The 25,596-nt window shown below is 45.4% G+C and overlaps 1 protein-coding gene across 4 annotated transcripts in view; it reads right to left on the reverse strand.

Moving 5' to 3' along the window:
* Nucleotides 1-23,413, reverse strand: part of SCAF11 (SR-related CTD associated factor 11) — a 59,461-nt gene extending 36,048 nt beyond the window's left edge. Inside the window, exons 1-3 of one of the 4 annotated variants that reach the window (XM_068170333.1) lie at nucleotides 22,291-22,830; nucleotides 19,847-19,900; nucleotides 408-486 (exon numbers count right to left, since the gene is read on the reverse strand). In XM_068170333.1, coding sequence (XP_068026434.1) covers nucleotides 408-468 — 61 coding nt within the window. In that variant the 5' untranslated portion in view covers nucleotides 469-486; nucleotides 19,847-19,900; nucleotides 22,291-22,830. Of the gene's footprint in view, nucleotides 1-407; nucleotides 487-19,846; nucleotides 19,901-22,290; nucleotides 22,831-23,238 lie in introns of those variants that run through there. The other 3 variants (XM_068170330.1, XM_068170332.1, XM_068170334.1) reach the window with 3 other exon arrangements.
* Nucleotides 23,414-25,596: the final 2,183 nt, after the last annotated feature.

Below are 25,596 nucleotides of genomic sequence, written 5' to 3' on the forward strand. Positions count from 1 at the left end.
ACTAGTCTAAAAACTATTTTAACCTGAACATCCTCAAATATTTACCTAATCACATCTATTAAGTAAAAAAATGCTCCCAATTTTGTTCAAGTTGGAAACTGCTTTCAGCATACCAAAATGCAAGAACTTTTCCTCAAGGAGTTTTATTATTCTTTCTCAGTAACAATTGCATTTTACACTTTTGTTCTGCTAGTAGATGTCAACAATAATAAACAGAAGAGACAAGAAAGGATTTAAGGACACCACAGGCCAAAGGAAAAAAAATATGATGCTGAGGCAGTGGTTATGTTTATGTAATTTCTTTCAAAACAAGCAGCATATTAATTGAGAGAGCAAAGGTAAAATCTGACCTGCACAGCTTGAACCTGAATAATAGACTTGAATATTTTCACACACAGAGACTTTACCTTCCATGCCTTCATGCTTCTGACCCTCGGTATCTTGCATATATTGCTTTCTGTTCTTCATCTTCTTACCAAATGTAGTCTGGAAAAGAGAGTTTACACAGTTCATTTAGATTGAGTCCATCATCAGTAAATTTGCTGACAACACCAAGCTGGGGGCAGAAGTTGATCTGTTGGAGGGTAGAGAGGCTCTGCAGAAGGACCTCGACAGGCTGGACAGATGGGCAGAGTCCAAGGGCATGAGATTGAACACATCCAAGTGCCGGGTTCTGCACATTGCCCACAACCACCCCATGCAGTGCTACAGGCTGGGGTCAGAGTGGCTGGAGAGCAGCCAGGCAGAGAGGGACCTGGGGGTACTGGTCAATGGTAGGCCTGCAGTGTGCCCAGGCAGCCAAGAGGGCCAATGGCATCCTGGCCTGCATCAGGAACAGCGTGGCCAGCAGGAGCAGGGAGGTCATTCTGCCCCTGTACACTGCACTGGTTAGGCCACACCTCGAGTCCTGTGTCCAGTTCTGGGCCCCTCAGTTTAGGAAGGAGGTTGATTTGCTGGAACGAGTCCAGAGAAGGGCAACGAAGTTGGTGAGGGGTTTGGAACACAAGCCCTATGAGGAGAGACTGAGGGAGCTGGGGTTGCTCAGCCTGGAGAAGAAGAGACTCAGGGGTGACCTTATCACTCTCTACAACTACCTGAAGGGAGGCTGTAGACAGGCAGACGTTGGTCTCTTCTCCCAGGCAGCCAGTACCAGAACAAGAGGACACAGTCTCAGGCTGCACCAGGGGAGGTTCAGGTTGGATGTTAGAAAGAAGTTCTATACAGAGAGAGTGATTGCCCATTGGAATGGGCTGCCCGGGGAGGTGGTGGAGTCACCATCATTGGAGGTGCTCAGGAAAAGACTTGATGGGGTGCTTGGTGCCATGGGTTAGTTGTTTAGGTGGGTTGGACATGATCTTGAAGGTCTCTTCCAACCTGGTTTGGTTATTCTAAGATGGCAACTTGAAAATAAAACTGACTGCTATGGATTCAATGAGTGCTCTCCATTTCATTATACTCTTGTAGAGTAGAAACTCATGGCATTGAGAGTTAGATGTAGATCATTTACAATCTGTTTGCAATTTATGAGCATCGTTAATGCTGTCTAGCAACTGGTATTTTGAACTTGAAAATTGTTTTTTTGTTCAACAAATGCAAGGATTTTGTGGTGTTTTAAGACCACCAATGGTGCTTTTACTTTCCAAAGTTAAATGCACAAGTTTCAACACAAACCAGATGAGGGAAAAAAAAAAGCAGCTTTCTTCTTGCTTCTGTTGTACAATTAAAAGTAATGGCACTCAAGAAAATGCAGGGAAAGTTCTACCATCAAGGAACAAATCACACACACAGATGCTGTGCAGTATCATGAATGGGGAGAGGATGCACCCTTTAACTCATCTGCAAAGCAGCAGTACAAAGTAATACAGAGAGAATATCCCTGTGATCTACATCATACAGGTGGAAAGAATCTAATCTCATGAGAAACAGTAAGTGTATATTCTTTGGAGGCTTACCTACCACACACAGAATGAAACAAAAAATCCAAACCAAAACCCAAACCCAAATAGAATCTACAGCAAGGACTGAATATAGCCAGCAGAGGTGATATAAAAGCACCCACATCTTGCACCCAACAAGCCCTAGAGCAGTTTTCAACTACATAAAGCTTTAAAAATGATTTAAAAGAACAAATTAAAACTTCAGAAGAGATTGAAGAAATTAAGACATTACCAAGATCTGGTAACTTAAGCACTCAAACCTGAAGTGAGCCAACTGAGGTTTCAAACTGTCATTTTTAGTGCTTTTCCTAGAAAAAGCATCAGGACAGAGGTAAAAATGTCACCATCAGATTTCTTAACTTCCTCCTATTTCACTTCCAAACTACACTGGTTTCCTTTTACCACCCGGATATCCAGGAGTTGGGGGGAGAGAGAATTTGCCTCCCAACATTTTTTCTTCTGGTCAGGACCTTATTTCTTCATCTTGGCAGCAGGAAGCATTTTCATTATAATTTCTTTTACCGAGAGAAGAAACACTCCTGCAGATACCCATCACACAAAAACGCTTCTAACCTTCTTTAGCAATCCAAGTAAGCAGAAGTCTGAGCTGTAAGTCTCAAACACAGTTCATTAAAGAAATGGTCAAAACTCTGAAACTAATTAGAGATCTGTAATTAGAATTCTAAATGGCTTTAATGTTCCCAGAGGAAACTACTTCTGAATCCCACAAAACGAATATATGAATCAAGTCAAGGGAGAGGAGGGGAAAGGAAAGAAAAAGGAAAGAAAAACCTAGCTACAAAGGAGTTCTCCCCCTACAGTGCTATAATTTATCATAATTATGGTAAATGCCTTCACCTGTAGAGGTGTTGCTAGCATTAATATTACAACAGACTGTCACAGTCCATGCCGTAAGCTGTAAGTTCTGTTAGCAGAACAGCTACTGACCAGACCATCACCTATCGCTCTTTGCATGATAGGCAAGATGAAAACTTGACAAAAGCTGAACTGCTACTTTAAAATTTAATAGTTTAAACAAGAAAAATCTGAAATTAAATCAGGACAGGCAAACCCACCAAAACCACATTTGAACGTGAAATACAGGACCGAGGTCTGGTATCGCTCCCATTTGTGAGCGTGCTTTGGTCCTGTAAGTTTAAATCATGCAGCGGTGGTATACATGGTACTGATCGACAGCCACCTAAACATGAGCCTGCAGTGTGTCCAGGTGGCCAAGAGGGCCAATGGCATCCTGGCCTGCAGTAGGAATAGTGTGGCCAGCAGGAGCAGGGAAGTCATTGTGCCCCTGTACTCTGCTTTGGTTAGGCCACACCTTGAGTACTGTGTCCAGTTCTGGGCCCCTCAGTTTAAGAAGGACATTGAGACACTTGAACGTGTCCAGAGAAGGGCAACAAGGCTGGGGAGAGGCCTTGAACACAAGCCCTATGAGGAGAGGCTGAGGGAGCTGGGATTGTTTAGCCTGGAGAAGAGGAGGCTCAGGGGTGACCTCGTTGCCCTCTACAACTACCTGAAAGGTGGTTGTAGCCAGGAAGGGGTTGGGCTCTTCTCCCAGGCAATCAGCACCAGAACAAGGGGACACAGTCTCAAGCTGCACCAGGGGAGCTTTAGACTCGAGGTGAGGAGGAAGTTCTTCACCGAGCGAGTCATTCGTCATTGGAATGGGCTGCCCAGGGAGGTGGTGGAGTCACCGTCCCTGCAGGTGTTCAAGAGGAGATTAGACCATGGCACCAAGTGCCACGTCCAGTCATGAGGTCTGTGTTGATAGGTTGGACTCGATGATCCTTGAGGTCTCTTCCAACCTTAGTTATACTGTGATATGTAACGTTGCTGTATTTCTGTTCTGTATCTTAACAAAACCTCAGGAATGCTTTACAGAAGCAGAAAACCCTACAAGCTGTGCTCAAACATCTCTCACAGCTCAAAGTCCCAGGACACCTTCCAGCTGAGACAGTTTAAAGCTTAAGAATGCTGCACTCCACATCCATCCGTAAGAAAAGGTTTTACTTAGACACAAATCTACCTACCAAATTGTAACTTAAGAAACAGCAGTAGAGTTCATGCTTATTGTAACACAAGTCTGGAGCTCACTAAGGCAGACTGCAGAAGTAAAACCCACAGAAGTTCCTTATATTTGGTTGGGTTCCCCCCCCCCAAAAAAAAAGTAGTAATCTTTAGAATATAGAATAAACCAGGTTGGAAGAGACCTTCAAGATCATTGTGTCAAACCAATAACCAATCCAACCCACCTAAACAACTAACCCATGGCACTAAGCACCCCATCAAGTCTCCTTCTGAACACCTCCAGTGACGGCGACTCCACCACCTCCCCAGGCAGCCCATTCCAATGGGCAATCACTCTCTGTATAGAACTTCTCCCTAACATCTAACCTAAACCTCCCCTGGCGCAGCCTGAGACTGTGTCCTCTTGTTCTGGTACTGGTTGCCTGGGAGGAGACCAACCTCTACCTGTCTACAACCTCCCTTCAGGTAGTTGTAGAGAGTGATAAGGTCACCCCTGAGTCTCCTCATCTCCAGGCTGAGCAACCCCAGCTCCCTCAGTCTTTCCTCATAGGGCTTGTGTTCCAAGCCCCTCACCAACTTCATTGCCCTTCTCTGGACTCGTTCCAGCAAGTCAACCTCCTTCCTAAACTGAGGGGCCCAGAACTGGACACAGTACTCGAGGTGTGGCCTAACCAGTGCAGTGTACAGGGGCAGAATGACCTCCCTGCTCCTGCTGGCCACACTGTACTTGATGCAGGCCAGGATGCCATTGGCCCTCTTGGCTGCCTGGGCACACTGCTGGCTCATGTTCAGCCTACCATCAACCAGTACCCCCAGGTCCCTCTCCGCCTGGCCGCTCTCCAGCCACTCTGATCCCAGCCTCTAGCACTGCATGGGGTTGTTGTGGCCAATGTGCAGAACCTGGCACTTGGATGTGTTCAATCTCATGCCCTTGGACTCTGCCCATCTGTCCAGTCTGTCGAGGTCCCTCTGCAGAGCCTCTCCACCCTCCAGCAGATCAACTCCTGCCCCCATCTTGGTGTCATCAGCAAATTTATTCCACTGTACTCTTTCTAGACACAAAGACATGCCAGAAATTCTTGCAGTTGTAGTAATTGCAAAAGCAGAGATCCTGAAGTCTGATGGAATATCAGTAAACTCAAAGTGCAGCAACTGAAAACATTTATGCAGCATTACATCACTTCTCACAAACCCATTACTTAGATACTGAGTACTGCTAATACATTTCACAGTGCAACTTTTAGTCAGTTTGACACTGCATTTCACACAGCAAAGCAGAGGAATTTAATACTACTGGAAGTAATAAAAGACCATGAAAATTTACATGTTATTTAATGGATTAACTTTGGAAAGACTATTTTCTCCACTTTAAAAGGGGCATCACAGACAGAAGAGTCAAGACTAAAACCCATTGCTAAATTTATACAATGAATAACAAAGTCAGGAAAAAAAAAAAAAGAGAGCTTAGTGGTTTAGGAGGAGCAGACAGCACAGAACACAAAACTCCTTTTTGTCCCAAAATGTGACATATTCCTTTAGATTCTTTTGAACTTCAAGATTTGGAACTACTTCTCAGGATTTGACATTCCAGCTGCGTCCCATGCAAGAATCTGTAGTTTTGGCTGGAGGGAGGATGGTAAAAGCAGCAGGAAAAATGGTTCTCATTCTCCTGGTTACCAAATGGTATGAGTTCACATGAAGATCATATTATGCCCATACTCATGGCTAATCACATTCAATCAGGCTAGTATGTATTTGGAGAATACTAAGATCTAAAGAGTACTTCTACCAGGTACTACTGACCAGCATGTTTTAGTTGTGATCATTCAGTGGTTGATGTGAATAGAACGCAAGATCCACAAATGCAAGGCACTTGACAGGACAGCAACAAGCACTATACTATACTCATGCTGAAAAAAGCCAGAAATCAATCCTCCCACAACTCTATTAATGAAATACTTTCTAAGAATGCCTAAAAACTGCAAAGCATCTCAGCTAAGATAGTAGCTTTCTGGTGCTTTTAAATTTTCAGTGTAGTTCCTTTTCAAGAGAAATATCCTATTTAATTTCAGACCTGAGATAAAGGCAAGAACACTCTGGTATATTCAAGTGAACATAGTGAACAAGGACACTACCACAAGTACCTTTTTTGTTGTATTTAGAGGAGTTAAACATTTTACATTTCTAAGTATCATACAATCACAGACTTATGAGGGTTGGAAGGGACTTCAAGGATCATCTAGTTCCAAACCCCCTGTCATGGGCAGGGAAACCTTACACTAGATCAGGTTGCTCAGAGCCACATCCAGCCTGGCCTTAAAAACCTCCAGGGATGAGGCTTACACCACCTCCCTGGGCAACCTGTTCCAGTGTCTCACCATTGTCATGGTAAAGAATTTCTTCCTAACATCCAATCTGAATGTACCCATGTCTAGTTTTGCTCCATTCCCCCTAGTCCTATCACTACCTGACACCCTAAAAAGTCCCTCAGCAGCTTTCTTGCAGGCCCCTTTCAGATACTGGAAGGCCACAATAAGGTACATGTGGGGGTCGCATCAGAGAAGATTAGAGGGGGAGAATCCCCTCCCTCAACCTGCTGGCTATGCTTCTCTTGATGCAGCCCAGGATGTGATTTGCTCTCTGGGCTGCAAGTGCACACTGCTGGCTCATGTTGAGCACCCCCAAGTCCTTTTCTTTAGGGCTGCTCTCAAGCCAGTCACTGCCCAGCCTGTATGAGTGCTTAGAGCTGCCCTGACACAGATGCAGGCCCTTGCACTTGGTTTTGGTGAACTTCATGAGGCTGGCTTGGACCCACCTCTCCAGCCTGCCAAGGTCCCTATGGATGGATCCCTATCCTCCAGTATGTCCACCAGACCACACAGCATGGATTCATAAGCAAACTTGTTAAGGGAGCACTCAATGCCACTGTCCATGTCACCACCAAAGATGTTAAACAAGCCTGGTCCCAGTACTGATCCTTGAGGGACTCCACTCGAACAGGTGGACCCACTGACAGCCACCCTTTGGGTGCAGCCCTCAAGCCAGTTCTTTATCCACTGAATGGTCCATCCATCAAACCTATACTGCAGCAGCTTGGAGACCAGGATGTGGTGCAGGACAGTGTCAAAGGCTTTGCCCAGGTCCAGGTAAATATCAGTTGCTTGACCTTCATCTATTAATGTTGTGATCTTGTCATAGAAGGCCACCAGGTTTGTCAGTCAGGTTGACAAGTTGGTGAGGGCCTTGGAACACAAGCCCTATGAGGAAAGACTGAGGGAACTGGGGTTGCTTAGCCTGGAGAAGAGGAGACTCATTGAGAACTACCATAGTATAGTATCAGTCAGGGTTGGAAGGGACCACAAGGATCATCTAGTTCCAAACCACCTGCCATGGGCAGGGACACCCCACACTACATCAGGCTGGGCTTAAACACCTCCAGGGATGGGGCCTCAACCACCTCCCTGGACCACCCATTCCAGGGCTTCAGCACTCTCATGGTGAAAAACCTCCTCCTCACATCCAGCTTGAATCTCCCCACCTCCAGCTTCATTCCATTCCCCCTAGTCCTATCACTACCTGAGATTCTGAGAAGTCCTTCCCCAGCCTTCCTGTAGGCCCCCTTCAGATACTGGAAGGCCACAATTAGGTCACCTCGGAGCCTTCTCTTCTGCAGGCTGAACAGCCCCAACTCCTTCAGTCTGTCCTCATAGGAGAGGTGCTCCAGCCCTCTGATCATCCTCGTGGCCCTTCTCTGGACCCAAACCTCAGCCTTCTCCATGCCACTTGTCACCAGCTCACCTGTTTCCTTTCTGAGGGGGCCCACAGCTTCCTCAGCTGTTCAAAGGAAATTCCTGTTCTTGCCTTCACGAAGGGCAGAAGCCATAGACATCTGCCAACAAAAGTTCTTAAACAGAATTAACTGTTGTACTTATAAATATTCTCAACACTGTCTGAGGAACATAGCTCCATGATGTACTGGACTCCACAAACCAGACTGATGTATGTGCCACTTCATTACTAAACAATCTTCCGTATCACAAAAAAGTGGGATTTACCTTTTTTAGTTAGCACAACCTACAGTTCAGACCTAAAAACACAGATGCACTTCACACTAATCCACTGTGCATGCAGAGAGAAAATACTTTCTCAGTTTGAATTCATGTAACTGAATTTCCTGTTATCTCTTAAAAATCTTTAAATACACAAAAGAAAAACAATCCAACAAAAATTGGTAGTAGTCCAAGTATATGCAACACATGAAACCAGCACATCTCCTTTTTGACTAACTGCAAAACAAAGTCTTTAAAAGTGTTCTTTATCTCCTGTAAATGAAATGCAACAGCTAAATATATTCTGCCTCCAATGCACTAATGATCTAGGGACCCATCTACTACATTTGTTCAATTGGAAAAGAGAGGTAAAAATCAAGAACACACACAACGAGATCTCCAGTAAGCAACTGCAAAATTATGTCCAAGACTGGCTTAGTCTTATTCCCTTAATAGACTTAACTTAGTAAACTTCTGTAATTAGCCTTTTAACTTAGATTTCTTTATCAACTCAAGAAATAATCAGTTTCAAAACTGAAACAGAAGCCAGCCACAAATTCAGTGTACAGGAATTTGCTTAACAGAACTACAGTAACACTCTGTACTCCCATCAAATTTTTGGGCAACAGTAAGTAGGGTTCTATTCTGCCCCCTACATTTTCATGGGCTTTAAGAAACCTTGGTAGGAGGCTTAAGGCTCTCCCTCAGTCAGCATGTTTTTAACAAAAACCAGATCTTGACAATTAGCAACATTTAAAAGAAAAAAAAACCATAAATTAAATAAGTCTCTGGTTTTGTAAATTAAAGACAGAACAGAGAGTCCTCAGGAGCTTCTCATATGGGCTCACCATAACCTCTGGACCAGTATGGGAAACGTGCTGTGATGAAAGTTTTAGAATAGAATAAACCAGGTTGGAAGAGACCTTCAAGATCATCACGTCCAACCTATCATCCAACACCACCCAACCAACTAAACCATGCAACCAAGCACCCTGTCAAGTCTCCTCCTGAACACCTCCAGTGATGGCAATTCCACCACCTCCCAGGGCAGCCCATTCCAATGGGCAGTCACTCTCTCTGTGTAAGACTTCCTCCTGACCTCCAGCCTGAACCTCCCCTGGTGCAGCCTGAGACTGTGTCCTCTTGTTCTGGTACTGGCTGCCTGGGAGAAGGGACAAACCTCTGCCTTTCTACAACCAATAAGGTCACCCCGAGTCTCCTCTTCTCCAGGCTAAGCAGCCCCAGCTCCCTCAGCCTCTCCTCATAGGGCTTGTGTTCCAAACCCCTCACCAACTTTGTTGCCCTTCTCTGGACATGCTCCAGCAACTCAACCTCCTTCCTAAACTGAGGGGCCCAGAACTGGACACAGTACTCGAGGTGTGGCCTAACCAGTGCAGTGTACAGGAGCAGAATGACCTCCCTGCTCCTGCTGTCACACTGTTCCTGATACAGACCAGGATGCCATTAGCCCTCCTGGCCGCCTGTGCACACTGCAGGCTCATGCTCAGCCTACCATCAACCAGTGGCTTTTACCAGAACTCCTGTGACATTTTTTGGACATGAGCTGAGAAAACAATTTAATATTTCCAGTGAACATCTGAGAGGCATTGATTAGTTGTGTTGCCACATCTAAGCAACATATACACTAAGAAAAGACAAAAAAAACCAAAAAAGAACACTATTAGGTAGTTGCAAAAGCACATCAAGAACTTTCACAGCTCTTTTTATTTGGAAAACTTTTAAAGTTGCCTGAAGAGCCTGGTAGCCTTGTTTCAAGTGACAATTCATTATGTTGTTCACCCTCCAGTAAATGAGGGCTAAACTGAGGATCTGGAAGCACTTATACTGGATTTGCTCCTTTCTCTAGTAAAACCTCATGGCCCAGAATAGTATTGAGAATAGGACCACAGGCACACTCAAAAGAGGGCTTTTAAAAAGGATCTTTAGCCTTTGCATGCTCAAATTCCACCTTGTCTGCATTCCCAAATGGAATGCCATAGAACCAACAAAGATGAAGAGAAAGGAAGAAAGAGACCAGTGCTATGCTTTGGAGAACAGAAAGAGAAACCTTTTTCTATAGGTGATTTAAGCCTATTCACGTAGATCCAGTGTCTTGGAAAGAATCAGTGCTATTCAGGCAAGGAGACACTGCTGATTTAAGACTCTTTCCAGACCCTCTAAGGATGCAATTACCCAAGACAGCTAATCTAATCTAACAGCTTGGTGCCACCAAAAGAAGCAGCTCTGTTTCTCACCACTAGTGATGGTGAGCACACCCAGCTAAGAGCCACATGTGTGCCAAAGAAATTACAAGTGACAGATGGGGAGAAGGAAGACATAAAATGAGACTGCCCCTTTTGGAAGTGACAACCTGCTAGAATAGCTAAAGCTATTGCTGTCAAAATGCCCCCTTTCAAGGACATAGCAGTACCTAGGTCACCTACCAAGTCTAAGAAAATGCAAGGTGAAGTCACAGAAGAAAACTGTCCAAGCCAAATAGTTAGAATTGCACCATCCCAAACAGCACAGTGCCTTCTGCTGGACTTCCCCTTCCCTACACACATACACACAAAAGAAACAAAAACAAAACACAGTGGATATTCCCCTTGGGATCTCTTTTTCCACAACCTAGCAGGAAGACACTGACAAGCACACTTCTTACATTGCAGCTGCTCTGGCTACAGCTATGTCCTCTCTAGATTCAATGCTTTCATTTTTGTGGCCACCTCAACAACAAACTGAACAGCAGCTGCAGACACTCAACCCTCACTGCCAGTCAGCACTCTCAGAAGCATACCAGACATGATAGCTCCCTCCCAAGCAAGGAAAGCATGCACAACTCAATGGAAATGTGCAAGTACAGATTGAGGAAGTTATGCAAGGACTCTCATGCAGCAATCACTACCTAGTAACCTGTTCAAAGTCAGGTAAAAAGATGTCATTTTATCAGACCTTATGTATTTAAGGATATTCTATAAACTGTGGGACACACACTATATATTACAGTGAATGTTATGTGCTTAAATGCTGCTATCAATCTGAATGAATTCTAGTGTCTAGCATTTAGAACACTTCAGTTTACCCAACAGTACAATTAGCTGGCCAAACAATGTCAGTAGTACCAATTCATGTATCTGTGCATTGACAAGTCACACTGATCCACAAGTTTCTGCAGTATTCCACAATTTCTAACAGTAAGTGAAGAACTCTTTATTCATCACAGGTTATTGAGAAGTGTGAGGGTGAATAACTGTATTACAGCTCTACTTAGAAAAGCCCTTACCCCCCAAAAAGCTTTAGTACAAGGCAGAACTACAGTAGACAGACAACTGACTTGAAAAAAGGGCAACATACTTATATCACAACACTTGTACTTTGATGTTAGTACCCCTGACAACAGCATGATCCTCATCTGATGCTCTTAAGAGGCATTATTAAACCCAAAACTCAGACGTGCATACAAGAGACTGGGAATAGTAACAAAGTTACTTTCACCAACGAGTATCTCTTAAGGAACCACAGAATAGTAGGGATTAGAAGGGACCTCTGGAGATCATCTGTTATAACATCCTGCTAATGCAGGTACACGTCCAGATGGGTTCTGAAAGTCTCCAGAGACTGCACAGACACCTTGGGCAGCCTGTTCCAGTGCTGTTGCTCTCATAGTAAAAACATCCTCATGTTCTGCTGTAAATTCTTGTCTTGCACTTTGTGCCTGTTGCTGGACACCACTGCAAAGAGTCTGCCCCCCTCCTCTTGACTCCTGCCCTTTTGATATTCGTAAGCATTGATAAGATCCCCTCTCAAACTTCTCCAGATTACTCAGCCTCTCCTTATAAGGCAAAGGTTTTCCAGCAACGTTGCATCTCCCTCTGTAATGGGAAACTCAAACATGGGACAAGCAGCCCTTCACCTCAGAATCGTAGTCACACAGATGCCCCCCTAATCTAACTGCCCTCATATTCCTTTCCTTCTTGAAGGAACCAGTTCTCATTGTCTTTTACCTAAGAATAAAGAAAAATACAGATGTAGGTTACCAAACAACCATTGGTACTGGAAACATGCGGTAACAGTGACAAATTAAAAAATACTGTACTAAAATTCAGATGAGAGTAAGCTATTGGCCTTCAGCAAAACTCCAAATCCCATCCCAAGAAAACCTTCCAAGAAATGAGGCTTTTTATCAGTCTTAAGTAACCCAAAATACCAAGGGTTGTGAAACACTGTTATATAACCCCTCCTCTCCCCAAAGATGACACATATGCAAACACTGATTTGCTCATCAGAATCATCCATGTAACTACTGGGACAATCCACATAAATATTGACACTTCCACAAGCCAAAAACACACTGAAGACATGTTTTAAGCATACATAATTTCTCACACTGCTATCTCATCAGACTGAGTCTCATTTTCTTAGCAGGCTCCTGAATAGGTGAGGGAAGGCTGATTACACAGCAGTTAGCAGCTTTTAGACACAACAAATCTGAGTTTGACACTGAACTACAGTTACCTTACAGGCAATGATGGGTAATTATCTACATAAGGCAAATTTCATTTCTCCTCTTTCTGCATTGTCAAGCAAAATACTTTGTTCCACTAGGATAGGTGGCAGAAGTTTAGGATGCCTCCTGAACTCATTGTAAGGACTCATACCCAGTAAACAGCAAACAGAAACTGTACCTCAGCAGCTTCCTCCACAAGTCCATCTAAATCAACTCTCCTACCACGTTCAGCATCTGCCAGCAGCTGTGAGTTTAATTCAGACCACATGACATTACATGCCAAAGCATAGTGAAACAGCAGTTCTGTGCTGTCACTACACTCAGGGTGACCACTGACAACCAGGATGGCCCAAGCGCTTAGGCAAATTTTAGTTTGCAGACCAAGAACTACATGAAGCTAAAAACTGGTAGTCAGCAAAGAAACACCACCCCCCACCCCCCCAAGTTTAGGGAGTTATCAGACTGCAGTCTCATTTGATTCAAATTATACATTCACAGCTGATCAATCTAACCTGTAACCTAAAGCTATGCTTGCATCCCTGCTGGCTCTTTACTCACATCTCTCAAGTTGGTGAGAAACCCCTGTTCTGCTCTGCTGGAGGATACACTAGGTTACTTAAACCACTGTCAGCTCTTGATAATGAAAGAGCACAGAAGGCAAAGCTATGGAGTTTCCCTACACACTGAACTAAGGCAATTTTGCAAGTTAGCTCCTCAATAAGGCTGCCAATCGTAATGTTGCTTTCCAAAGACATTCTCAGTTACACAAGACCATCACAGACCTAATCTTGACAGCCACAAGAAAAAAAATGCTCATTGGAGCCATAGTTAACTCTCCCCATGGAAAAAAAAACAACCTAATTTATACAGAAGGTAGGATGACTAGAACTTTCTGAAGACAGATACAAGATGATGAAATGTTTATTCACAGAAATTGAGTACTCCATTTTGGTTTCCAAAGCAGTATTTTCAATAGAAAGCAATACATGCACTCTGCTGCCATTTCATACATGCATGTGGATGATAAGCCACCCAACTGGAGAAGCACCACACCACAACCACCCTTCTAGGGAGAACATGGATATAGGCCAAGGGCTGTCATGCTGTTTCCTATACTACTGACAAAACATTGAAGTTCTGGGCCCCTCAGTTTAAGAAGGACATCGAAACACTCGAACATGTCCAGAGAAGGGCAACAAGGCTGGGGAGAGGCCTTGAACACAAGCCCTATGAGGAGAGGCTGAGGGAGCTGGGATTGTTTAGCCTGGAGAAGAGGAGGCTCAGGGGTGACCTCATTGCCCTCTACAACTACCTGAAGGGTGGCTGTAGCTAGGAAGGGGTTGGTCTCTTCTCCCAGGCAACCAGCACCAGAACAAGGGGACACAGTCTCAAGCTGCGCCAGGGGAGGTTTAGACTCGAGGTGAGGAGAAAGTTCTTCACCGAGCGAGTCATTCGTCATTGGAACGGGCTGCCCAGGGAGGTGGTGGAGTCTTCGACCCTGGAGGTGTTCAAGAGGGGATTGGACATGGCACTTGGTGCCATGGTCTAGTGATGGGGTCTGTGTTGATAGGTTGGACTCGATGATCCTCGAAGTCATTTCCAACCTGTGTATTTCCAATGCTGTGATACTGTAGTGATTAACATAATACAAAGGAATATGAAAAATAGTGTGCATGGCACTCCCATAAAATGTACAGTTCAGCACCTAGGCATTTCTTCTACACAGCCTGTGACTAAACTGGGTGAAATGGACATGTATAAATACCAGTAACTAACTGAGAATTAGGTACTATTGTCATGGGGCACATGGTTCAAGCAACTAAATCATGGACTAAATCACATCAGCATAAACTCATGACCTTGCCTTCTGCTGCTGAGGGTCCTTAGTCACATGCACACTTTTGCATCTGGAAGAGATAGCATTACATACCACAGTCAGCAAAAATGGCTCACCCATTTCCAAGAACAGTGGGGGGAAAAATTAAAACCTTCATATTTCTAGCCATTTGGAAGCATTAGTATTTTCATGCTTTCCACCAAAGAACATATATTTGGCAGTGGGTCATGGAGATCAAGAACATGCTTTTCACACAAGCAACCCTTCCAAATCTAACTATGTCATAGAGCTGGGGAGAGAGGGGGAAGAAGGAAAAAAACAAAGAGAGGCTGTATTTATACAAGAAATCTTTGCTAATTGTTGCACTTTTTTCCCCCCTATAAACTAGATCCATGCTAGGCATACACTAATAATTTGAAGTTCCTGTCCCATTGCTACACTGCACATGCAGCATTCCCACAAGATGAATGAGCATACTTCAGGCAGTGCTATGGCAACACAGCAGGACTTGTTACAATCATTTCTCAGATGCTAAAGAAACTAGGAAGATGATCTTTATTTTTCTTAATAGGATCCCAAATATTCCCAAGTAGCTGTACTAAAACACCAGTGATGCAGGAGCAGAACCAAAAGACCTCACAAAGACCAAAGTGGAAAAGTTAAGACCTTTTAACAGCGGAAGGGAAAACACTGGGCAAAACTGATGCAGTAGGAGGGAGTGCAACTGAAAAACTCAGGGGCAGCAGCAATGTCAAGAAGCACATTTAAGATGCAAAACTTGAACAGGGAAACAAAAGCAGAGTGATAGGTGACTAGAAAAGGGCTGAAAGCAGCAAAGGAAGAAATAGTCCAATTACAGACTACCAGTGTTTTTTCTTGTTCTTGCATCATGGTAGTCTCAGCTTCTGAATGGTGAACCCCTGCAAACTAAATCTCCTCTATAATTTTACAAGTTTACTTATATGGAAAAAAAACACTACAGAAGACTGCAGAGAGCCATACATATTCATGTGTGTGTATGTACATGTACACACACACATATATGATACTTGACTAAAAAAAAGTACTAGATGAAAACTGATGTCAAAAGTGAGGCTTTTAAGGTCCTTCTGATGTTGAATGACAACAGCATTTCATAAGCTCAGGACAGAGACCTACACTAACCTCTTACCAATAGAGTACAAAACGTAATGCTCTATTTTTGGAAATTGGGGGGGTGGGGAAGAGTTCACAAAGGACTTATGACAACTGAAGTAATTTCAAGTGTAATTGCATTTTGCACAAGATCTACAGTACTTGGAGGATAACAATGCATTAGACATTCCAGAAGCAGTAGATGGATACGAATCATAGGATCACAGAATGGTCCAGGCCGGAAGGGACCTCCAAAGGTCATGTAGTTTGACCTCCCTCCAGTCAGCAGGGACATCCCCAACTAGATCAGGCAGCCCAGGGCCATATTGAGCCTTGCCTTGAATATCTCCAGGGAAGGGGCCTCGACCACCTCCCTGGCAAACCTGTTCCAGTGTTCCCCCACCTTCATAGTAAAGAGTTTCCTGATACCCAATCTAAATCTGCCCTTCTCTATTTTGAAGCCAGTGCCCCTTGTCCTATCACTGGAGACCTTTGTAAACAGTCTCTCCATCCTTGCTGTAGACCCCCTCCAGGTACTGGAAGACTGCTACTAGGTCTTCCCAGAGCCTCCTCTTTGCTAGGCTGAACAACCCCAGCTCCCTCAGCCTGTCCTCATACCAGAGGTGTTCCAACCCCCTGATCATTTTTGTGGCACTCCACTGGACCCAATTCATTAGGTCCATCTCCTTCCTATATTGAGGGCTCCAGACCTGTACACAGTTAAGGTGAGGTCTCTCTAGAACAGAGTAAAGTGGTAGAATCACCTCTCTTGAACTGCTGGCAATGCATCTTTTGATGCAGCCCAGGACATAGCCTTCTGGGCTGCAAGCACACACTGCCTGCTCACATCCAGCTTTGGAGTAAGCAGTTTCAATTACTGCTGACCTGCTTTCTCAGCCTTTACTCAGCAATAACTTTCAAGATAGCTAAAATGAAGCTACAAATACATGGCCAGGTGCACTTCCTTAATGCCAACAGTAACAAACAAAACACAACAGAAACTATTAACCACATGAGAGTGAAAAGCCAGATCTGAATTTGAAAATACAACTAAAATCCCATCACCTGGTCCTTTTAAACTCCAGTAAGAGTTTACTAAGAGAAAAACCTGCTAACCCATAATGGTGATTATATAGATGGCATAGTGAAATCACAGTAAAGTAGTGCTTTGGTTTAGGTGAATTCTTAGGTAACCAACCTAGTTTTTGTTGTAAAATTGATTATTCTATCTCATTGCAAAGCTTCAAAACAGAACTTAGGTTTCCCAAATCAGCAATACTAGAAGTTCCTTACCATGATGAACCCCATTCTCACTCAAAATCTCTTGCTAGAACCACCACCACAATCACTGGTACCAACTGACTTATCCAAAAGAAGTATAAGGTGCCTTTCCTGCTCAGGCTGATGAAACTACATCTTAAAAGTCACAACTGCATAGGCTTACAGAGAATATGCTTTACCTTCATTGCTTCATCTCTAAATCAAAACTCCAATGAGGTTAGGGTAGTCCTAAAAGACTGCTTTTCTCCTACTGTTCCATAAGACTTCCAATTGCTTTCCATCACACTGATCTTTCCACAGGGGTCACTACTTTTTACCTCACATGTAGTAAAGTAGGGCTGTTTCTGACAAGCAGATCTGCATACAGTAAGTTCTTATTCAATGGCTGTGTAGAAAGCAGAGAATTTCTTCTCCCTCCTGCATCCAGAACTGCAGAAGTAATTTCTTTTGGATAGAGAGAGGTCCAATTAAGATTGCTCATCTGCCTTCAGAGTCTACCTTCAAACTCAAGTTCTGAGTATCACTACAGCTCAGTTTCATGTAAGGATCTCCATCTCTCCTGTGACACACCAAGAAAGGAGGACATTTTCACTGCTACAGTTTTGGCCTGTGTTGCTACCTATAGTTATGGACATACACAAAGACTTCCATCAGACACTAATCCCATGGAATTTCACATTCTGCAATACTTGGTTGCATGGTTTAGTTCATTAGGTGGGTTGGATAATAGGTTGGACACAATGATGGCAAAGGTCTCTTCCAACCTGGTTTACTCTATTCTACTGCTGGCAGTGTAACAAAAGCCAGGTAGTAAGCAGAGAGACAAGTATTAAACTAGTAATTTCCAAGCACTTTCATACAACCTTGGAAAAGTTCCAAACATCATTTGATGCATCACTCAGGTTTACACTCACAGGTGGTACCTTTGAAGACAAATCAGTTAAGCAGTACAAGAATAATGATTGCATTTTAATGCAAGTTCACCAGTCCTTAAATAGAAGCTGCATCAAGATGGACATTATTAGTGTCTGTTAGAAAAAGTGACCAGATACTGCAATTTTATTTTTAATTTATACACACAGAGAGATATGAAATAATCTCAGAAAGTTAAGGAACACCACTGGGCACAGAATCATTAAAAATGTTACTTTTTCATGCTTGCTGTGAGCATTTTGGAGTTAAAATTCAAACATTATGTTCTCATGGAAGTGGGGGGGGGGGGAGTAAGTGCAAACAATAACACTGTTTCATCAAGACAATTTGTGAGACAGCATTACTTGATAACAACAGATGGGTGAAAATGCTCCTTTTAGCACAACACACACAAATATAAGGCACAAATGCACATAAGCCCACAAGTATGGAGGTGTGTGCATATGTTCCAGGAAACCACAGACCAGTGAGCCTCACCTCCATCCCCAGAAAAACGATGCAGCAGCTCCTCCTGGACATCATCTCTAGGCACTTGGAAGAGAAGAGGATGATCAGGAGCAGTCAGCATGGATTTACCAAGGGGAAATCATGCTTGACTAATCTGATAGCATTCTGGGATGTCGTAACTGCATGCGTAGATGCAGGAAGACCAGTGGATGTGGCCTACCTTGACCTTACACAAGCTTTTCATAGCATCTCCCATAACATCCTTATGAGCAAGCTCAGGATGTGTGGGATAGAAGAACAAAGTGAGATGGATTAGGAACTGGTTGCAAAATAGAGTCCAAGGAGTGGTGGTCAACTGCGCCAAGTCCAGCTGGAGAGCTACAACTAGTGGAGCTCCCCAAGGGATCAGTGCTGGGTCTGGTCCTGTTTAACATCTTCATCAATGACACTGATTTGTTGATGACAGCAAACTAGCAGGCTTGGCTGATTGGCCTGAAGGCTGTGTGGCTATTCAGCAAGACTTGGACAGACTGGAGAGCTGGACAAAGAGACACCTAAAGAGGTTCAACAAAGATAAGTGCAGAGTCCTGCATCTGGGGGGGATAATAAACTGCACCAGTAGAGGCTGGGAGGCCATCTGCTACAGAGCAGCCCTGTGGAGAAGGACCTGGGAGTCCTGGTGGACAAGTTATCTGTAGGTCAGCAACGAGCCCTTGTGGCCAAGAAGGCCAATGGTATCCTGGAATGCATTAAGACAAGTGTGTCTAACAGACTGAGGGAGGTTCTCCCCCACCTCTATTCTGCCCCTGTGAGACCACACCTGGAATATTGCATCCATTTTTGGGCTCCCCAGTTGAAGAGGGACAGGGATCTACTCAAGAGAATCCAACAGAGGGCTATGACGATAAAGGGACTGGAGCATGTGCCCTATGAGGAGAGGCTGAGAGACCTGGGGCTATTTAGTCTGGAGAAGAGAAGACTGAGAGGGGATTTAATAAATGGTTATAAATATCTGAGGGCTGGGTGTCAAAACAGAGGGGACAGGCTCTTCCCAGTTGCACCCTGTGATAGGACAAGGGCCAATGGATATAAACTACAGCATAGGAGGTTCCACCTCAACATGAGGAAGAACTTCACTGTGAGGGCCACAGACCACTGGAACAGGCTCTCCAGAGAGGCTGTGGAGTCTCCTTCTCTGGAGATTTTCAAGACCCATCTGGATGTGTTCCTATGAGAGCTGTGCTAGATCCTGCTCTGGCAGGAGGGTTGGACTAGATTATCCCTGGAGTTCCTTTCCAACCCCTAGCATCCTGTGATCTGAATAAGTGCACTTCATACAAAGTTTATTTTCATCTTGCCTACCTATACATAATTAAATGCAGTAGTTTGATCATCCTTTATCAAACCAGTTAATTTTCTCAGTGTACAAGTGACAACTTCCACATTTAGTTAAATTTGTTTCTCCAACTGGAAGTCCTAAAGAAAACTGATGTGCCATAAAAATAAGATGTAGGAAAGAAGAGGATTTTTTAAAGTAGGAGGCAACTTCCTTAGAATTTTCATTTTTCAAAACACAACACCTCCTGACAGAAGAGCTACTTGTTGAACACAATGTGAGCCACTGAAGAATAGATTACATGTTTCACCTTTGAGAGCCCTTACAATGCAGTTACTATACCTTTGGTGCCTTACCAGACCCAGACGTAATGGACAACTGTTCAGAACAGCAGGGCTGTAGGGGGACAGAAAAGCAGACACACATTCACCTTCCAGCAGCTACAGTCCTCCCTTCACAACCACAGCTAACTTCCTGTACAAGACAATCACCCTCCTCAACTAGGTTCACGGGACCAAACCTAAGCAGCGCAGAGATGTTTGTCGCCTTCTGCTTGCAAGCTACTCCAATATCCTCAATTGTTGGGGTAAAAAGAGACAAAGAAGAGAAGATACACTGTCACTGCACTCCTATCCTGTCAGATCAAGGTCGCTGCTCTTCAGAGCAACTAGTACATACCGATGAAACAAAGTGTGCCTGCACTGCTGAAAAGCCATGAACTTGAAAGCCTTGCTTCGAAGCATTCTAAAGAATACATACATTAGAGACTGCCAGTACTTATTGCAAAAGAAGGGTCAGGGTATAAACTGAGTTAACACTATCTCAAACCTGCCAAAAAATGTAAAAAAATTGGGCAATGATGAGATTTATAGAATCTATTCTAACAATTTCAGAATTAGTTCAGGCAAGTTGATAACAATGGTTGACTGAATAATGCTCAGCTATCAGCATGACTGTGACACGTGTTTTTGTTATTAACTGGAAGGATATTTCTATTTCCTTGGATTGCTGGCAAAGAAAAGCCCAGCAGTGAACTGACAGAAGACTATGCTTCAATAATTTTGGTGTAAGTATGGGAAGTCAGTCCATCAAAGTTGTTCCAGCAGTGTATTTCACCCCCATTAATATAATGTCTGTTTTAATACAGCGTTGAGATAAAAATCACCCTTTAATTACTGAAAGCCAAATTCCCCTAACTGAAGGTTTCTTGCATAGTTTTTTATTTGGTATTCAGGACAGTGGAAAACTGAGGAGATTCTGTAAGGAATCCTTGTAACAGGTTTAAAACCCCCCAAACTCCCAACAGACGTTTGTAACTGGAGCCAAACCACCACATACCACGAGCAGAATCATCTACAAGTTTTATAAAGTCAGAGGGTAGAGGTTATGCATCAACTGAGTCAAACTACAGCTTGTCAAGAGCAGAAAGAAAACTCTATTATGTGGCTATTTCACAAGTGATAGCTGAGTAACTGGAAGATAAGATAAACTTACATCTTCTTGTTGGGTCAGACTAAATCTTCACAGACTGTGTTGGAGCACTATAAATTAATGTTTAAAAACCTCAAAATCCTGGAGAAGTGTTCCCAATCTTAAAGGTATCTGAGTATGAGATAAATTAGTGAACCCAGATTTATTACTATTAAAAAAGGTCTGAAAAACATTCTCTTTCAAGACCATTGGGAAGAGAGATTTCCTCCACCACCACTCCCCAGTCTCACCCAAGGCAACAGCTGCTGTCTGTTCTACTGATTCAAACAGACATAAGGTAAGTGAAAGAAAGGAACATGAAAGAAAACTGATGTATTTGTTATTTGGACCATTTATCACACCTGAAATTGACCTATCAGCAAACATACAACACTAAAGAAAAGCTGCAAAAGATTTAACACTGTGACTATAAGCCTAAGTAGCCCCTGCCCCATCCCCCCATTTCTCATCTTATCTAAGGGAAACAGAAAAACTAACACTGTATTCCTAGAAACTCTAAAGGAAACACTTGAAAAAGTATTTGGGATGATTTCCAAGTCTTCTCCATGTCACTGAAGAGGATGCTATCCATTTCTGTGATCTTGTGAATCCCTACATACAGCTTGCCAGTTAAAATAGAAGCAGCATTACCACGTATCATCAGCCGAATCATAGCAATTTTTTGTCATCCTGTCATTTAAGAAGCCGACTATTTGTTTCTGCTAAGATCAAAAGAAACCCACGATAAAGCTACTAAATAGTTCTGTCCTTCTCTCATGAGTAAGAGAGTCTCAACACCCACATAGCAAAACTCTCTAGATTACACTTCACTTAAAACAACGATCCACCAAGAGAAAATGAAACCCCCCCCAATATATTAGCGATATGCAAACAAACCACCAGACAGTAACTCAGCCAGATCTCCCTTTAAGATTACAGACGCCCTAAAAAGCTGCAAAATTACCACCTTAAAATAGCTATTCAATAATCAGAGGCATTCCGATCCACTATATATAATTACTACTTAGATGTGAACAGTCTTAACTGTCTCTTGACATTTTAAAGAAACGATTCTTTGCCAACAGTGCCTAGTTACTGCTACCAAACAAACAGTAACTACCTGAGGCCTTTCTCTCTGTTGACTCATTCTTCCTAAAAAATTTAGGATTAATTAGTAGGCTAAAATCTTGTGAGAGGAAGCAGATCAATTTTAGCCCTACCGAAACTGTTTTCTTTCGAAGTTATAAACGTGGAGATGGGTTGTCAAAGATAACTTGCATTTGGAGCTCAGGCTAATAATATTCTTTAATACTCACCAAAGGGGAAAAAGAAAATTAGGACACAATGTACTCTAAACCACAAGAACTGGAGGATCTCTGAGCGGCTTGATAACTGCATCACTTCCAAGCTCCAGCGTTACTCTGTGCAACTTTACTGATGTTTCAGCCTGTCGCGATTCCTTAAAAGCAGAGCTGGGCTTTACGCCGAGTCTCTCCGTGCAACTTCCTCCACAACTACAAAGTCTTCCAGTAAGTCTTGCTACTCGAAGTCGCTCTTCCAGCGAACGCTCCCGGGATTTACAACTCCGGGCGGCCGGTTCAGGAGCCGCCTCGCCAGAAGGCTGCCGCTCCCGGGAAGAAAAGCGACAGCGGTGTCTCCCCGGAGGGGGATCTTTGTTCAGGGCAGCTCCAGGCGAAGTCCCCGCGCCAGCCCCGCTCACGTATGCCCGGGCAGGGCTGCTGCTCCCCCCGTTGCGCCTTCACAAAAGCTCACGGCGCGGAGGGGCCGGCGGTCTCCCGGGCACCGCGGATTGCCGCGGCCGCCCCCCTTTGTTTCCCCTCTCGCCCCGGGAGAGGAGGCTTCCCCCCCCACGCCTCGCAGCGGCCTGTCACGGCGGCCGAGCGCCGGCGCCGGGCCGGACCGGCCTCCCGGCCGGCACCACACCGAGGGCAGCGAGAGGAGGGAAAGGGGAAAAGCCGAGGCCGGCGCCGGCACCAAGCCCCGCCCTCTGCCCGGCGGAGCGAAAGGAAGGAGAGAACATTCGAGCCCGGCGGGCTCCGAGCGGAGGCGAAGGCCCCAGTGAGAGCGGGACAGCAGCACCACCCGCCGCCCCTTCCTTCCTCGGTCCCTCCCGCCAGCACTCTGCTCCAGCCCGCCACCGGTCCACGTAGGGGAACAACCCCAAGCACTTTCCTTGGCTCACGGAAACTCCCGAGGGAGGCACCTGACCCCCGCCGCCTCCAGCCCAAATCCCCGCGGATCACCTGGTACCGTGGCGTTCTCTCCTGCGGTCACTGCTCCGCGGCCACCCGCTTGAGGCGGACGTTCCGGCTCCCCGTCTCGGTGCTTCCGGGAACGGCACCCGCCGTGCCGCTGAGGCCGAGGAGCGTCTGCCCGGACGGGAGGCGCGACAAGCGGGGGGAGGCTGGGGGGGGAGGGGGGCGGGCTCGGCGAGGCCCCGCTCAGCGGCCGCCCGGCCACATGTCCGCGCGCGGCAGGGAGTACGCTGCTCCGGTGGAGACCGCTGGGCGGCGCTGCTCTGCCGCCTTCCGCCGAGGGGGAGGGGTGGGAGAAGACGGTGGCGTGGCGGCAGGAGGGCGGCGCGCACCGCCAGCAAGCAGCCTCCAAACCGTCCCGCGCCGCGGGCGAGAGCATTGTGGGATAGGTCCTCCAGCGCCGTTTGAAGGGGGCAGGGGCGGGGCAGTCGCAAGAGAGCGAGGGGAGGCGGGAGGGGGAGGGCACGTGACCCGTCGCCGCCAGTCGGCGTGGAGCCAATGGCGTGAGAGCGGGACAGGGGTGAGGAGAAAGTGGGGGGGTGTTGGGAGTAGCCGCGCGTCGCGGGTGCCCTCTTGTGGCGGTGAGGCCACAGGGCGTGGCCGGAGGACGCTGGGCTGATGGCGTCATGCGGCCGCGACGCGGGGCATCCCCAGTGACCCTCTTTTTTTCAATAAAATAGAACGATTATTTAAATATCATTATACAAAACGAACTTTGGATAGAACCCCGTGACCCGTATAAGAAGGCTGTGGGGGCTGTCGAGCCGGCCTAAGCCCCGCCTGGGCCTGCTCTTTTCTGCTAGGGGCGGTGGCGGTGGCGGTGGCAGCTGTGAGGCGAGAAGCCTGGGGAGGCTGGGGCTCAGGGCGCTGCGCGCCGCTGCTCTGACGGCTCGCAGAAGATTGCGGAGCTTTCACCTGTGCCCGTAAATGAGTGCCTGGCAGCCTCCCTGTGTGTTTACTTTGAGCCGCCGACACGGACGCAGCCTCCCGGCGCCCCCCGCGGCTGTGCCAGAAGAGGCAGCGCGGCTGCTGCGAGCGCCGGTGGCCGTTGGTGCTGGCGGGCCTCACTGACGTCGCGAGATTTAGTCCTCATGTATTTCTGTATCCTCCCCCAATTAGCCATATTGTCATGTATCCTGATTGTGGCAAACGGGAAAGTGTTTCAATGCGGCAGCTTCTGTTGCGTGCCGATCCTGTTTATAGAACGCCATCACGGCTGTGCCGGACTCTCCCCGTCTCCCGGTGGCTCCTCCATACGCGCTCACAGGCGCTGGGAAACGCCGCGGAGCTCCGAACCCTTAGCTGAGCCTCCAGGGCAGCGCACCTGCCACAGAAACAAACATCAAGGATGGGCAATCGGCTGCTTCGAACGCACAGGCTTGGTTGAGTGTCTCCTCGCCTCCAGAATGAAGTTTGCAGCCGGAGTGGCGTGAAATCTGTCAACGTCAGTCTGTCGGGAATGATGATACGTTATTAGTTGCCATGATTGCCGACAGAGTATTAATTAAGGATTAGCTAAGAAGAGCTCGAATTAAGAACAGCTTGCCGGGACAGTGTGTAAGAGTCCTCACAAAAGATATTAAAGGAATGGGCTCCTAGCAGGATGCAGGGAAATGTAGTAAGAAGCAAGGCTGTAGCCACTGGTTGAAAAGTACAAACTTAGGAATGGCGATAAAATGTTTAAGGTTAGTTAGACTTTAAAGTTATTATGGTTAACGAACTCCCCAAGTCTTCAACGGGGTCAGCTAAAGAAAGGAGTAAGCTGTTTACAGAGCAAGAAAGACGACTTTCAGTGCTGTATTTTGAATAGACTGAAGTCTTGAATGATCCTAGAACAGGACACTGAAATGATTAAGAGGGAGAATGACAGCGGAAAAACAGCTGTTTGACTAGCTGACCACAGGGGCAACATTTTGTTGCAAGGAGGGCATACTATACAGATCCACTATATGTTGTTAATGTTAATCCTAAGTCACTTGGGATTCACAGATGCAGAGAAGGCCTTGGTACACACTATTTCTGTGACAAATCATGGAGACTTTGCTGTCATCTACTCATACTGCATAAATCATGTTGCACAGAAGAGCCAGGCAAGCTGGAGAGAGATGTCTGCGAGAGGAGTGCAAAGAGAAACACTCATGACTTCTGAGGTGCCATCCATATTTTTGTTTGATCCTCTGTATATCTTGCATCCATTCCAGCACTGGCCTTTATAGCTACTCACACAACTTGAAGATACACAGTAACAGAAAAATACCGTTTGAGATGGTTGTATGCTGTACACTCTTTATGATTGAGGCAAAAAAACTGGGACTTCACTGCTGTTAGCTCTGGCAAATATGTCCT

This window comes from Melanerpes formicivorus, unplaced genomic scaffold (genome assembly GCF_026170545.1).
Source record: "Melanerpes formicivorus ecotype bairdi unplaced genomic scaffold, bMelFor1.0.p_v2 SCAF_3, whole genome shotgun sequence".
Lineage (NCBI taxonomy): Eukaryota > Metazoa > Chordata > Aves > Piciformes > Picidae > Melanerpes > Melanerpes formicivorus.